Source organism: Anomaloglossus baeobatrachus, chromosome 5, assembly GCF_048569485.1.
Source record: "Anomaloglossus baeobatrachus isolate aAnoBae1 chromosome 5, aAnoBae1.hap1, whole genome shotgun sequence".
NCBI classification, from domain to species: domain Eukaryota; kingdom Metazoa; phylum Chordata; class Amphibia; order Anura; family Aromobatidae; genus Anomaloglossus; species Anomaloglossus baeobatrachus.
In genome coordinates this window covers 249,148,488-249,165,471 of record NC_134357.1, presented here as the reverse complement: position 1 = coordinate 249,165,471, position 16,984 = coordinate 249,148,488, and the positions used below count along the sequence as shown (strand labels likewise).

At 48.6% G+C, this 16,984-nt stretch overlaps 1 protein-coding gene across 1 annotated transcript in view; it reads right to left on the bottom strand.

The window, feature by feature from the left end:
- Positions 1-16,984, bottom strand: part of LOC142311159 (uncharacterized) — a 63,845-nt gene that overhangs the window by 17,774 nt on the left and 29,087 nt on the right. The window contains exon 4 of the mRNA XM_075349335.1: positions 5,853-5,966. Within this exon, the coding sequence (XP_075205450.1) occupies positions 5,853-5,966 (114 nt within the window). The remainder of the gene's footprint in view (positions 1-5,852; positions 5,967-16,984) is intronic.

Sequence of the window (16,984 nt, the reverse complement as noted above, 5' to 3'; positions counted from 1 at the left end):
GTCATGTGAGCTACAGGAGTCATCACATGACCCTGTGCTACCATGACAACCACCGGAAGTCACGTGTCCACGTCCTGTGACTTCCGGTAACGGCGATATGTAAACGTTCACTGCGCTCGCCATTATGATGGCGCTGTCACTTATTGACAGCACCATTTAAGGGGTTAAACGGCACAGGCGGTAACGATTTCACTCGTGCCTAGCAGGCACACATCTCAGCTGTACAAATCAGCTGAGATGTGCGCCGATCTCCCGCTGCTGCTGTGACACCGTGGGCTAGTCAGGTCGTCCCAAGTAGTCCCATGCACACACACCCCCCCTCCCTAAAAAGTTGACAGCAGCCAAACTTCAAAACCTTGTCACCACCCTCCAGGTTTGATGTCCACACCAGAGGGGGGCGGAGCCAGGCAGTTGGCTCCACCCACCGAGGAGTTCACAGGCCTGGAGGCGGGAAAAAGCAGTAGTTCTAGGGCAGATGAGTTTTGACAGTGAAGGAGTGAGGTCGAGTTCAAGGGTAGACCTGTGACCAGGCCTGCCATAGTCTACTCAGGTGTCTGGGTTGGTGCCCAGACACCTCTGGCAAGGAGGCAGACGGTGGTGGCTGCCTGCAGGAGCTGGGATTACAGCCGGTGGAACCGTAGGGACTGGGGTCGGGCGGTTGCCCGCTGGTACCGAACCAGGGAACCGATTGGAAACCAGAGCACCAGGAGGGGTACTTAGACCCAGTATGAAGCCCAGAACCGACAGGGCCGAGTCAAATCAACTGATTGAGGACTGGACTTAAGGACCTTTCCCACACAAGACCCGTTAGAAGACAACAGCCCAACCATACAGGGTAAAGCCACCGTCAAGGCATAGAGACTCAAAGGGCCAGCGTCTGCGGGCAAACAGGGCTCTTCCGACACCCAGCAAGCCGGGGAGCGGACTACCGTTGCTTAGGCATAGGAGTCAAAACATTCACAAAAAGAGGTGCAGGAGAAAGGCGGAAACCACTAACTTGTTAAGGGAGAAGCTGCAGCCGGCTGCGGGCCCCGTTCATCATCCTGTTTGGTTTACCAGAGACTCCAGTGTATTGTGTCATAGTGAGTACACCAGTGCCTTCGGGATGCGCACCGCGCCGCACCGCACCAGCACGCACCCGTCCCCAAGCCTCAGCACCTCCCTTGGGCCCCCGGGACCATCACTCCCCTACCCACGGAAGGGTCAACACCAAGCTGCGCAACGCCGTCCCCGGGAGGCCTAGTCAACGGCAGTGGTGTCCATCTATTCACCACAACCCGTGGGTGGCGTCACAAACTTACATCCCTTACAAACTACTGCGGCCCGGCCGTGGAACTCCCCACCGAAGTCCTTGCGTGTAGCGCCAACCCCGTTGCAGAGCGACGTGACCCCCGGGTCCGTGAGGAGCTCGAGCCACCCATCGTACGAACACGGATCCGAGCAGCTCGGCGGCCGCAGCAGAGCCCGCACATCGATTCTTCTGGCATCACGAATAGGATTGAACCCCTCCACTTACCTGTTGAAGTGCGCCTTGAAGTTATTGTTAGCGGCGTCCCGCTGAAAAATTGCAGAATCCGCCATCTTGTCACCTTCCTGTGGCGCGAAGTTTCCCGCCCAAGCCGTCTTCTCCAAGCAGAAAGGGCGCGAAAAGCGAAGCCACGCCCCCGAGAGCAGAGCGGTGCAGAAAGCAAGCGGAATGTCCGGAGAAGACCAAGGGGGAGGCGGGTGAAGATCCAGCCTCATGTGACTGAGCAGATAAAGCGCAGGGACTCCAGGACTCTGCCACCCGTCTGGTTCCTGGAAGCACAAGCCGCAACATGTCCGCCCCGTCTGAGAAGCCCGAATTCCCAGAGCCCGCGCCCGGAACAGCGGCATGGGTGGAAGCCCGGACAGCCATGATGTGCTGCTGTCTCCAGGCCCAGGTACGCTACCTTATGGAGCAATGGGCGGCCGAGTTGGAGGGGATAGCCGCCGCCATGCGGGCATGTGAAGTGGCGGCAGTGTTTGAGGAAAGGGTACGCGACCCACGCCCCTGTGTCCGAGAGGGACTGGCCGCTGCGGCTGAGGGACCCGGTCTGCTCCTGCCCTCCATACTGCCTCCCCCACTGCCCGTAGTGGTCGTCGCTGCCTCTCCGCCCGTATCCCCACCCCAGTCACCGGTGGCGGAGCCCGTCCCAGACGCCCAGGAGGAGCCGCCTGTGGCCGCAGCACGCGGACAGCCACCCGATCGGCCCGCACTACGTCCGCTCCCGTCGAAGGCTAAGTCCCGGAAGGTAGCCGCGCCTGATGTGGTCCCGGCCCCGGCAGTCCGCCCGGCCAGGGAGGAGAAGGGCGCTGGCCGGAAGAAGGCCCAGCAGGTGAGGCTGGCCGTCTCCGGGTCTCAGACCTCGGCTGAGGTCCTGCGGGGAGGCCGCTGCCAAGCAGCAGAACCGGCCGTGACACAGCGGGGTTCCCCACGGAGGGTGTCAGTCGTCGCTGGCACCAGGGAGCACCGACTGGGCCAGACCCCCTCACAGGGAGACCCTGGGCAGGCAGATGCCCCGTATTGGGAGCGGCGGCCAAACCAGCTGGGCCGAGAGATCGAGGCTTGTGAGAGGAGGAAGGCCGAAATCCTGGCCCGCACAATCCGGGAGAAGGAGAACCTGAGGAGTGCCACCTACCGGGTGCGGGGCCCGACCTTCCAAGGCCAAGTCCGCTGGTTTGACCCCCAGCGTGGATGGAGGTTCATCTTTGAACCGGGCCTGGAGGCCAAAGTTTGTCTCCCGACGGGATGTCAACTCCCACCTCCCGTTGGGCCATCCGGATCGGGATCTGGTTCCAGGAAATCTCTTGACCTACACCCGGCATTGCGGGGAGAGGGGCTGGTTTGCCCTCAGCGTTAAAAGGAGGGTTCGCCAGGATGTCCCGGAGCGCTCCCAGTCCCCTCCCCCGCCGTACAGCCCTGAGGTTGCCGTCAAGGAGGAATATGAAGAAGAGGATTAGAGTTAAAGGCAGCGTAACCCGGCTGCCAAAGTGGAATAGTCCCCGTTGGGACCATACTGCCCCGTTTTCATAAAGACAAGGCCGAGAACTGTCAGGCCACCCAAAAACTATTGGGCATGTAAATAAACCCCCCTTTTAACCGGCCTTCCCGGTTTTACAGCCTCCAGAGAGGCAGACTGGAGGATGGGCCTGCGGGAAATAGATGGCCGAGGCCCGCCACCACTGCAACCGGTGGCCATCCTCTGGGTCAGCGGTCCCCTGGACGTGGGGCCTCTGAAAGGACAAGCAGATGTGAATCCCTGCACCCATCCCGTTAAATAACGCCTGGGCCCGTTCCTGGACTGGGGAAGAGGGGCGCTGCCCACTTCTTAGGGGCAGCATCAAGGTTCAGGTTGTTTGGGTGGGAGACTGAAGGACCCGGTCCCGTTTCCCGCAATAATAAAAGTGTTACCGTTTGCAACGTTTAAGTATATGCCTCTCTTAAGGGAAGATTTAAAAAGCTAATAATTGAAGTTTATACAACTGTTAGTATACTTGTATTGTGTTCCCGTTTTTATCTTTCAGAAACAAAAATAAACCGGTGACAGACGGGCAGCCCGCGGACGGTCTGCATTAAACCAAGGGGGAATGTGACGCCCTGGACTAGTCAGGTCATCCCAGGTAGTCCCATGCACACACACACCCCTCCCTAAAAAGGTGACAGCAGCCAAACTTCAAAACCTTGTCTCCACCCTCCAGGTTTGATATCCACACCAGGGGGGGTGAAGCCAGGCGGATGGCTCCACCCACCGAGGAGTTCACAGGCCTGGAGGCGGGAAAAAGCAGTAGGGCAGGTGAGTTTTGACATTGAAGGAGTGAGGTCGAGTTCAAGGGCAGACCTGTGACCAGGCCTGCCACAGTCTACTCAGGTGTCTGGGTTGGAGCCCAGGCACCTCTGGCAAGGAGGCAAACGGTGGTGGCCGCCTGCAGGAGCTGGGATTACAGCCGGTGGAACCGTAGGGACCGGGGTCGGGCGGTGGCCCGCCGGTACCGAACCGGGGAACCGATTGGAAACCAGAGCACCAGGAGGGGTACTCAGACCCAGTACGAAGCCCAGAACTGACAGGGCCGAGTCAAATCAACTGATTGAGGACTGGACTTAAGGACCTTTCCCACACAAGACCCATTAGAAGACGACAGCCCAACCATACAGGGTAAATCCACCGCCAAAGCATAGAGACCCAAAGGGCCAGCGTCTGCGGGCAAACAGGGCTCTTCCAACACCCAGCAAGCCGGGGAGCGGACTACCGTTGCTTAGGCATAGGAGTCAAAACATTCACACAAAGAAAAGAGAACAGATCCAGCTCACCAACCGTCCTGCTGGTAGTATCCAATTCCTGCGCACGGAATATGGCTAGGCAGCCGTACAATTGTAGAAAAAAGCAGCAAGTTTCCAGCGCCAGGAGAAGCTTGGTTAAAAATCCACTTTTATTAAGAAAAATAAAATAAAAAACCAGCAGGTACAGCATATGTCGGATGACTTACAGAACAACGCGTTTCGACGCTCAGGTCTTAATCATGTTCTCAACATGATTAAGCCCTGAGCGTCGAAACGCGTTGTTCTGTAAGTCATCCGACATATGCTGTACCTGCTGGTTTTTTATTTTATTTTTCTTAATAAAAGTGGATTTTTAACCAAGCTTCTCCTGGCGCTGGAAACTTGCTGCTTTTTTCTACATTCACACAAAGAGGTGCAGGAGAAAGGCGGAAACCACCAACCTGTTAAGGGAGAAGCTGCAGCCGGCTGCGGACCCTGTTCATCATCCCGTTTGGTTTACCAGAGACTCCAGTGTATTGTGTCATAGTGAGTACACCAGAGCCTTCGGGATGTGCACCGCGCCGCACCGCACCAGCACCCAGCACGCACCCGTCCCCACGCCTCAGCACCTCCATCGGGCCCCCGGGACCATCACTCCCCTACCCACAGAGGGGTCAACACCAAGTTGCGCAACACCTTCCCCGGGAGGCCTAGTCAACGGCAGCGGTGGTGTCCATCTATTCACCACAACCCGTGGGTGGCGTCACGAATTTACATCCCTTACAAACCACGGCGGCCCTGGCCGTGGAACTCCCCACCAAAGTCCCTGCGTGTAGCGCCAACCCCCTTGCAGAGCGACGTGACCCCCGGGTCCGTGAGGAGCTCGAGCCACCCACCGAACGAACACGGATCTGAGCGGTTCAGCGGCTGCAGTCGAGCCCGCGGGGCGGTACACTGCCGCCGGCATAGGGATTAACCCCATAACCACTAGGATGTAATTTTACCGCTCGCGGTCGTTAAGGGGCTAATCTATGACAGCAGCATTTAACGCGCACTGGCAGGGGGGTGCACTCTTCTGAGCAATCACTGGTGTGCCTGTGACACGATCGCAGGACGCCGGTGAGTTGTCATGACAACCAGGGGTCAGCTGATAACCCCTGGGTCTGTCATCCCCTTGAATGACAGGTCTCTCCCTATACATTCATCCGAATTGCATCACTCCTGGACGTCTTTTAAAAGCATGTTTTCTCTGAAACACTGTGAAACATACATTCCTGCAATACCGGGACAGGTCCATGTCTCCTGCTGCACATAGTTCAGGCATCATGAATTAGCTGACAGGTTCCTTTTAATTTACAAGACTGGGACCCCAAAAGAAAGGAAAACCATCAGTTATAAATGGGCCCTTATCCTGATGTATTGCAGATAGTGCAAGATTAGATCGATAGATATTTTTTTTATTTATTTTTTTTAAAAGGGCATTCCCATCTTTTAATGAGATAGTAATTCTCCAGGATATGTAATTAATTTTCTTGTTTGTTAGCACAACTTTTTATCTTGCGTGATTACTTACTTGAACATGAATATTCTGTAACTGCCTTCTTGACTGGCTGCTGAGAGTCCATCGAATATGGTTCCTTTCCTTGTTCTATAACTGATACAATAGAAGGCTTCACGTAATTCAAACCTAAAAAAAAGTTATTCAATGATTCTCGGTTTAGATCTTGATTCAGTACCTTACTTACAATAAAATATATATTTCACTGAAGTGGTTCATTACAGACATCATTTCTATATTGAACACTTATTCCCAGAATTGTATTATTGTTCACAATGCAAAGTAGATGCATGCTTATTGTTAATGTAGAGATTGAGTCCAACATAACGTTCCTTTCTTGTGCCTTTGTGTCTTTTTCACTTCAATCTGCCCCTCTGTGCATTCAGCTTTACATAGCTGAATGGACAGACATATTCATACACTACTAAAACCATATTTTACAACAGCACCTTGCTTCTTGCACAGAGCCCTCCTTCTCTGGTTAGTTAGTGACTAGCCCCTCATTTGAGCTGATCACTCAGCTGCATTTACCACCCTGCTTCTCCTCAGTGCTACAGAACCCTCCCTCTCCTGATAGTGACTAGCCCCACCACTAAGTTAATGACTCATCTGAATCTACCACTCTGTTTCGTCCCAGTGCTACAGATCCCTCCTACTCCTGTTTGTTAGTGACTAGCTGCAACAATGAATTGATGATTCTGCATCCACCACAGGTATTTGGCATATCCTCTGTCATTTACAGTGCTGAGCATAAATAAGAACACCCAAACACATTTGCCAGAAAACGTTTAATTTCCTTTAAGAATAAACATTTTCTATGGTCAACATACTACAATACTACAATATACTCCCACAAATGTGGGCCACTGATTACAAACAAGAGTTGTTATTTTGCACACCTCAAAAAGTAATTTTCCTCATAAATTAATTGAAGACTATGTTGCAAAATTGACTACACCCCAATGAAAGTCTTAGAAGCAAAGCCTATGGCCGCCGGATGCGGAGTCCTGTGGCAAAAACCGCATCCGGCCGCCAGATGTGGTTTTTTGCACTGCGCACGCTCAGTATCAAGCCGCATCCGTCAAAAAACGGACGGGCCGCATGGAAAAACCTATGCAACGGATCCGTTTTTTTCGCCGCATCCGCTGCATAGGTTTTTGAGCCGGATTGAGCCGCACTACAAAAAATGGATGTGTGAAAGCAGACTAAAGGGGGCTTTACATGCTACGATATCGCTAATGCGAAGTCGTTGGGGTCACGGAATTGGTGACGCACATCCGGCCGCATTAGCGATGCTGTTGCGTGTGACACCTATGAGCGATTTTGCATCGTCGCAAAAACGTGCAAAATCACTCATCAGTGACATGGGGGTCCATTCTCAATTATCGTTACTGCAGCAGTAACGAAGTTGTTCCTCGTACCTGCGGCAGCACACATCGCTCCGTGTGACACCGCAGGAACGAGGAAGCTCTCCTTACCTGCCTACCGGCCACAATGCGAAGGAAGGAGGTGGGCGGAATGTTACGTCCCACTCATCTCCGCCCCTCCGCTTCTATTGGGCGGCGGTTCAGTGACGCTGCTGTGACGTCGCTGTGGCGCTAAACGAACCGCCCCCTTAGAAAGGAGGCGGTTCGCCGGTCACAGCGACGTCGCCGGGCAGGTAAGTAGTGTGATGGGTCCGGGCGATGTTGTGCGGCACGGGCAGCGATTTGCCCGTGTTGCACAACAGATGGGGGCGGGTAGCCACGCTAGCGATATCAGTACCGATATCGCAGCGTGTAAAGCGGCCTTTAGAGGAACCTGCAGATATGTCAATTAAGATGGGGCCACATAAGTATATGGCATCGGAAGTGATATTGCTAATGACCCTGTACTCCCGCTATGCTGTGAGCATGAGTCGTGCGTCATGCAACTGTGATCCGATCTTGCTGCGGAACAGAGGCAGGGAGCTGCAGAGGAGAGGGAGGGATTAATCTCTCCAATTCCTCCATTGTCAGCTGATGTCATTAGAGCGCAGTCCGATATTTCACTCGCACCCAAAGACTTGTATGGGTGTCAGTGACACATCTCTCATTGACATTCATAGCATGCTGCAATTGTTTTCTCGGTCCGAATAGGGCTGAGAAAAAAAATCGCAGATGGCAACTGCCTGAAAGAATAACATTTTTTTTTATCGCATTCCACTCGTCTGACTTTGCTCTCCAGGTGTCCTAGGCCTTATAATCACACACGGCCCTGCAGGGAGATAAGTAGAGCAGAGAGCAGCACATATCACACTGGTAACACCCTTCAATAACAAATCTATGGAGGTAAAATTATCTTCCAGGCAACATCCTCCCTTGAAGATGTGATTTACATACAGTGGTAAAGGATGATTTATCAACAAGACATCTGATACAGTCATATGAAAAAGTTTGGGCACCCCTAATAATGTTAACCTTTTTTCTTTATAACAATTTGGGTTTTTGCAACAGCTATTTCAGTTTCATATATCTAATAACTGATGGACTGAGTAATATTTCTGGATTGAAATGAGGTTTATTGTACTAACAGAAAATGTGCAATCCGCATTCAAACAAAATTTGACCGGTGCAAAAGTATGGGTACCCTTATCAATTTCTTGATTTGAACACTCCTAACTACTTTTTACTCACTTACTAAAGCACTAAATTGGTTTTGTAACCTCATTGAGCTTTGAACTTCATAGGCAGGTGTATCCAATCATGAGAAAAGGTATTTAAGGTGGCCACTTGCAAGTAGTTCTCCTATTTGAATCTCCTATGAAGAGTGGCATCATGGGCTCCTCAAAACAACTCTCAAATGATCTGAAAACAAAGATTATTCAACATAGTTGTTCAGGGGAAGGATACAAAAAGTTGTCTCAGAGATTTAAACTGTCAGTTTCCACTGTGAGGAACATAGTAAGGAAATGGAAGAACACAGGTACAGTTCTTGTTAAGCCCAGAAGTGGCAGGCCAAAAAAAATATCAGAAAGGCAGAGAAGAAGAATGGTGAGAACAGTCAAGGACAATCCACAGACCACCTCCAAAGACCTGCAGGATCATCTTGCTGCAGATGGTGTCAATGTGCATCGGTCAACAATACAGCCCACGTTGCACAAGGAGAAGCTGTATGAGAGAGTGATGCGAAAGAAGCCGTTTCTGCAAACACGCCACAAACAGAGTCTCCTGAGGTATGCAAAAGCACATTTAGACAAGCCAGTTACATTTTGGAAGAAGGTCCTGTGGACTGATGAAACAAAGATTGAGTTGTTTGGTCATACAAAAAGGTGTTATGCATGGAGGCAAAAACACACGACATTCCAAGAAAAGCACTTGCTACCCACAGTAAAATTTGGTGGAGGTTCCATCATGCTTTGGGGCTGTGTGGCCAATGTCGGCATCGGGAATCTTGTTAAAGTTGAGGTCGCATGGATTCAACTCAGTATCAGCAGATTCTTGACAATAATGTGCAAGAATCAGTGACGAAGTTGAAATTACGCAAGGGATGGATATTTCAGCAAGACAATGATCCAAATCTACTCAGGCATTCATGCAGAGGAACAATTACAATGTTCTGGAATGGCCATCCCAGTGCCCAGACCTGAATATCATTGAACATCTGTGGGATGATTTGAAGCGGCTGTCCATGCTCGGCGACCATCAAACTTAACTGAACTGGAATTGTTTTGTAAACAGGAATGGTCAAATATACCTTCATCCAGGGTCCAGGAACTCATTAAAAGCTACAGGAAGCGACTAGAGGCTGTTATTTTTGGAAAAGGAGGATCTACAAAATATTAATGTCACTTTTATGTTGAGGTGCCCATACTTTTGCACCGGTCAAATTTTGTTTAAATGCGGATTGCACATTTTCTATTAGTACAATAAACCTCATTTCAATCCAGAAATATTACTCAGTCCATCAGTTATTAGATATAGGAAACTGAAATAGCTGTTGCAAACCCCCAAATTGTTATAAAAAAAAGGTTAACATTATTAGGGGTGCCCAAACTTTTTCATATGACTGTATCAGATGTCTTGTTGATAAATCATCCTTTACCACTGTATGTAAATCACATCTTCAAGGGAGGATGTTGCCTGGAAGATAATTTTACCTCCATAGATTTGTTATTGAAGGGTGTTACCAGTGTGATATGTGCTGCTCTCTGCTCTACTTATCTCCCTGCAGGGCCGTGTGTGATTATAAGGCCTAGGACACCTGGAGAGCAAAGTCAGACGAGTGGAATGCGATAAAAAAAAATGTTATTCTTTCAGGCAGTTGCCATCTGCGATTTTTTTTCTCAGCCCTATTCGGACCGAGAAATAGGGGTGCCCAAACCTTTTCATATGACTGTATGATGCATGCAGGTATGTTTTTTTCAGCAGTCTATAACCTGTATGCTCATATGAATGGTTTACATAGATCAAAAGTGGTGACAGATTCCCTTTAAACAAATGTTGAAATGACAATTGACTAAATATACACTGCTCAAAAAATAAAAGGGAACACTTAACCAACTGAATATAAGTCCAAGTTAATCAAACTTCTGTGAAATCAAACTATCCACTTAGGAAGCGACACTGATTGACCATCAATTTCACATGCTGTTGTGTAAATGGAATAGACGTCAGGTGGACATTATAGGCAATTATCAAGACACACTCAATAAAGGAGTGTTTCTACAGGTGGGGGACCACAGACCACATCACAGTACAATGCTTTCTGGCTGATGGTTTGGTCACTTTTGAATGTTGGTTGTGCTCTCACACTCGTGGTAGCATGAGATGAACTCTACAACCCACACAAGTGGCACAGGTGGTGCAGCTCATCCAGGATGGCACATCAATGCGAGCTGTGGCAAGAAGGTTTGCAGTGTCTGTCACCACAGTGTCCAGAGGATGGAGGCGCTACCAGGAGACGTGGAGGGGGCTGCAGGTGGGCAACAAGTCAGCAGCAGGACCACTACCTCCGCCTTTGTGCAAGGAGGAACAGGAGGAGCACTGCAAAATGACCTCCAGCAGGCCACAAAATGTGGATCTGTCTGCACAAACGGTTAGAAACCGACTTCATGAGGATGGCATGAGGGCCCGACGTCCACAGATGGGGGTTGTGCTCACTGCCCAAGACCGTGCAGGACGCTTGGCATTTGCCACAGAACACCAGGATTGGCAAATTCGCCACTGGCGCCCTGTGCTCTTCACAGATGAAAACAGGTTCACACTGAGCACATGTGACAGACGTGACAGAGTCTGGAGACGCCGTGGAGAACAATCTGCTGCCTGCATATCCTTCAGCATGACCGATTTGGCAGTGGGTCAGTAATAGTGTGGGGTGGCATTTCTTTGGAGAGCTGCGCAACCATCCATGTGCTCGCCAGAGGTTCCCTGACTACCATTAGGAACCAAGATGAGATCCTCAGACTCCTTGTGAGACCATATGCTGGTGTTGTTGGCCCTGGGTTCCCACTAATGCAGGACAATGCCAGACCTCATGTGGCTGTAGTGTCAGCAGTTCCTGCAAGATGAAGGCATTGAAGCTATCGACAGGCCCGCCCATTCCCCAGAGCTGAGTCCGATTGAGCACATCTGGGACATCATGTCTCGCTCCATCCATCAACGTCATGTTGCACCAGACTGTCCAGGAGTTGGCGGATGCTTTAGTCCGGGTCTGGGAGGAGATCCCTTAGGAGACCGGCCGCAACCTCATCAGGAACATGCCCGGGCGTTGTAGGAAGGTTATACAGGCACGTGGAGGCCACACACAATACTGAGCCTCATTTTCACTTGTTACCACTTTACTTTTGTCTTGTTTTGATTTTTCATTTTGACTTGTTTCCACTTTCATTTTGTATGTGTCTTCAAATCCAGGCCTCCATTGGTTAAACATTTGATTTCCATTGATGATTTTTGTGTAATTTTGTCGTCAGCACATTCAACTTTGTACAGAACAAAGTATTCAATGAGAATATTTCATTCATTCAGATCTAGGATGGGTCATTTGAGTGTTCCCTTTAATTTTTTTGAGCAGTGTAGAAGGGAATGTAACTTAAAGTGGTTGTCCACTACTTGGACAACCCCTTCTCATTCCACATTTGCGCTCCCATAAAAAGAAAAACACTTAAGACTCATTTCTGTTGCCGCAGCCATTCCTGCGGTGACAGAACTCGCCTTCCTGGGGCTCACGTGACACTCTTATGACACACCAGCTTCCTTCTCACCACTGTTGGAGACAGAAGTAATCAACTGGAAGTGAGCGGCTGGCCACAGTGTTCACTTAATGTTAATTACTTGACTGTCCGAAGATGGGGAGAAGACAATGTACCCATGGACCAGACTAGTAAAATTTTTGGAAAAACTAAGCTATGTTTTCAGAGGATATGTTCCCATGCATAATATGCCTTAATTATTTAATTCTGCATAGTTAGCCAGTGGCATCTACTGCAACTACTGTTAGGTGGTAAATTTCAAATCTACTCTGGCTGGTGTACACTGCTGACTTTCTATGCAGTATGTAAATGTCATTTCATGAAGAGATCTTCACTGTTGTAAGATATACAGATATAAAATATCAAAATATTTGTAAAAAAATAATTTTGAAATTCTGTAGTTAGGTAAAAGTTCCCAAATCAGTAAGCTTTTAGTCAATTTCTAAAATGTCCTTAGAAGAGGTAATCAGGATGCTCATATCCATGTTTATCAGCTCATATCCATGCTTATCAGATCTTAAAGTACAAAGACTCCTGAGAGAACAAGAAATTTACCACAGTATTACAACCATTAGGAGTTGATACCACCTGGCCAGCATGTCTTTGTGTCATTTAAAGTGTGCTAATGATTCTTTGTGAGTATATTGAAAAGAAAGAACAGGTAGATCAAATGAGTTATTTCATCACAAACTGATACACTGTCTGCAGTTGGAGGGGAAAGTAGAATCCCAAATGGGATATAAACAGCTAGGCACTTATTGCTACTAGGTGGGCGACACCGTCCTTTACTGACAGTTGTTCTGGTGATGTAGCCATGTACCGATGGTGGTTCTGGTGATGTAGTCATGTACTGATAGTGGTTCTGGTGATGTAGTCATGTACCAATGATAATTCTGGTGATGTAGTTGTGAAGTTGGCTCTGGTAATGTAGTCGTGTACCGACAGTGGTTCTGGTGATGTAGCCATGTAGATGTAGCAATATTTAATTTATTAGACTTGTATTTTAGTCAGTTTCCAACACTATAATTATAGCTGTCTCAATGAGGCCATATGTCAGTCGAACAAATATTTGACTAAAGCCCCCATACACTATAGACAGCTGTCACATCATTTGACTGGCAGCTATCTTGCCTGACTCTCCCATACACAGGAGCACTCACTTTGTCGAGTGCTCTTGTGTTCTCCTTGAGAGAGCTACTACTAGACATCTCTGGCGGTGTGCTCATCTCGTAGAGAAAAAAAAGGATCCGCAGTCTGAAATCAGACATGCTCAGTCCTTATATCCCTTACTATCTAAAGGGTATGTGAAATGTTAGGGTATGTGCACACCATGTTTATTACGAATCCTTAGAGTTCTTCAAACAGTTTAGGACACACTTGAGTCTCTTATTTATTTTATATTTTTATTTTAAAGTGGCTAGTTTTGCTTCATTTCTTACAGCTTTTGGTTGCTGTTTTTTTTTTTTTATTGAAATTGTATTAAGTATTAGTCAGCAACTTCCTAGCGGTAGCAGTCCGAAAAATGGTTAGGTTACCTATTTTAACTGCTTGGTGTCTCTGAACATCTGAAGCTGTTAAAAGAAGCTTAAAAGACAGAACATATGCGTAGCATGTGCAGGTGTTAATTCTTTTGGTGTTTATTTAGTGCTTTTTGAAGTGAGCTACAGAGTAGATCTGCCATAAATGGATATCATGTGCACATACTCATAATTGGACTTGTCACTAAGGGGTGTGACCACTTAAAGTGCCTAGGGCAGCATGAATGGCAAATATGCCCCTGTAAAAACCCAGATATGCCATGAGACGGGCATTGAGAGAATAATGAAGAGTAGTGATGAGCGGACTCGCAGATAACTGCGACCGTTTTTTAAAATCTTGTTCCGGCCCAGATTACAGTCCCCATATAAATCTATGGGGACCAGAATCCGGCAACTACAATGGTAGTAAAAGGGATAATGGGATGGGAGCAGGCGCGCTGTACTTACCGAGGCTCCGGCATTGCTGTACACTGCTTCCAGGCCGCGCATTCACTTCCAGTGCCACGCATTACATTCATCACTTATGCACTGCTTTCCCCGCCCACCGGCGCCTGTGATTGATAGCAGTCAGACGTGCCCGCACACTGAGTGAAAGCGTGTCTGACACTTCAAATCACAGGTGCTACGTGCGTCTATCGTGGTATAAAAATAAATGAATAAAATATTTGGCGTAGGGTCCCCTTATATTATGATATCCAGCACAGATAAAGCATACTGCTATAGGCTGCAGCCCCCAGCCGTGAGCTTATCTTGGCTGTGTATCAAAATAGGAGTACCCACATGCGGCTTTTTTAAAAATTATTTAAAGAAATAATTTAAAGAAAAACAGTGTGCGGTCGCCCCCAATTTTGATATCCAGCCATGATAAAGTCCAACACTGTCCTTTAACATTGACAATGCCAACTGGGAGGAGGAGCCTTGCACTCCCCGACTGGCACTGTCACTCAATAGGGGCTGGCGGGTTACAGTGACAGTGTCGGCGAGGGGAGTGCGGGGCAGCCTCGCACTCCTCTCACCCCGGCCCCCCTATTAGTGTTAAAGGGCTGGTGGGGTGCGAGGGTACTCTGCCAGTCCGGCCGGAAGGTGAGGAGCAGCCCCACACTCCCCGACCAGCACTGTCAGTGTTAAAGGACTGGCAGAGTGCGGGGCACGACAACACACTTTAAGCCAGAGTGCTTCAGGTAACCAGAGGTCATACTGTGGGAACCCGGTTATGACCTCTGATAAATTGAGTAATGCCACATCTGCCAGGCGGGTCCTCCTTATCAGTGTTTCCCGGGGCCTAGAGAAATTGGACATGTTTTCGATCTCTCCAGGTTCGGATGTAGCAGAGCTAGGACCATTGTGGGACGTCGTGTGGATTACGGTGGAACTTCAAAGGTCTTATTGGGGTTAATAGAAAGGAAAGAGGGTGCTGTATTGTATTTCAAATAAAGGATTTTTTTTCTGTGTTTGTTTTTATTTCTTTTTACTTATAGGATTAGTGATGGGGGGGTCTCATAGACCCTACCAATCACTAATTTTTGGACTTGATGACACTTGTGTGTTGTCATTAACCCGTTATGACTCCAATTGCCACCACATCAGGGCAATTGGGAAGAGCCGGGATTGTCGCATTTAAGAGTAGCAAATCAGATACTTTGTTTGCATAGTTAATGACAGTCATTTCTTCACCTCCTATGTAAATGTGATGAGAGTACAAAAAACACAAAATAACAACTTTTATGGAAACAAGCCATGTGACCCAATTAGCAAATTTATGACAACAGAAGACTTACAAAAAGCTTTTTATACAATTCACTAATGGGCTCTCATAAGATGCCAATAAAGAATAACAGAAAAGTCAAAATTAGCTGCTTCTAGGCATGACAATTTAAGCATCTCCAAGAGTTCATTCCAATATTGCTCTGTAGGCATGGTCCGCACGGGCTTCAGCTGCGGCCGGTAACTGACAGTAAGGAATTACCTAATGTATGGTCAGGATGAAAAGCTCCCTCTGACTGACCTAAAGTTGCATTACTTTTTTGAGCATGGAGCTCTCCTTCAACAACAACCCTAAAGGGTGCTTTACACGCTGCGACATCGCTAACGATATATCGTCGGGGTCACGTCGTTAGTGACGCACATCCGGTGCCGTTAGCGACATCGCAGTGTGTGACACCAATGAGCGCCGATCAACGATCGCAAAAACGTGAAAATCGTTGCTCGTTGACACGTCGTTCATTTCCTTAGTATCGTTGCTGCTGCATGTACGATGTTGGTCCTCGTTCCTGCGGCAGCATACATCGCTATGTGTGACACCGCAGGAACGACGAGCATCTCCTTACCTGCGCCCACCGGCAATGCGGAAGGAAGGAGGTGGGCGGCATGTTCCGGCCGCTCATCTCCGCCCCTCCTCTGCTATTGGACGGCTGCCGTGTGACGTCGCACGAACCGCCCCCTTAGAAAGGAGGCGGATCACCGGCCAGAGCGACGTCGCAGGGAAGGTAAGTCCGTGTGACGGGTGTTAGCGATGTTGTGTGCCACGGGCAGCGATTTGCCCGTGTCGCACAACCGACGGCGGCGGGTACACTCGCTAGTGATATCGGTACCGATACTGCAGCATGTAAAGTACCCTTAAGGCTATGTTCCCACAATGATTATTTGATACATTTTTGATGTTGCCGATTTTCCGCATCATTTCTGCAACTATTGTACACCCAGCGGTCATGCGCACTATGAAGCTTGGTGTACAAGTCCTGACTTCAAGCCCATGTAGTGCGCATGACCGATAGTCTGGGATCATGGGCACTGAGCCGAAATCCAGGAATCAGACGAGATGGCAGCAGAAAGGTGAGCGCTAGCATCCTCTGATGCTGCGCATTCATTAGCATGTTAGCACGCCCACAGGGGCGTACTATCATGCTAAGGGGACGACTAGCCAGGGGAAATCATGCCCTTGCAACTAGTCCCTGAGCTCATTAGCATACGATACAAGAGCTTTAGAAATACTCTTTCTAAAGATCTCTTTATCTATGCTAGTGTATACAGGGACGGTTAGGCAGGGATTAGCATTATGCACCCAGAACTGCTCATGGTTCTGGGTGTATATTGCAACTGACAGGTTCTCTTTAACCTAAAACGTATTGATAAATGCTGAAATTTGGATTCATACAATACATGCAATGGCTTATAGGAATTGTCCACTACTGGACAGCACGTTATTAATAGTTCCATTATGCAGTATAAACTAAAACATTACATAATGTACTCATAGACTGGTGCTGTTTCCTCAGTGGAAAAATTGCTGCAAAGTAAAGGGTGCTTTACACGCTGCGACATTGCTAACGATATATCGTCGGGGTCACGGTGTTTGTGATGCACATCCGGCGTCGTTAGCGACATCGCAGCGTTTGACACCA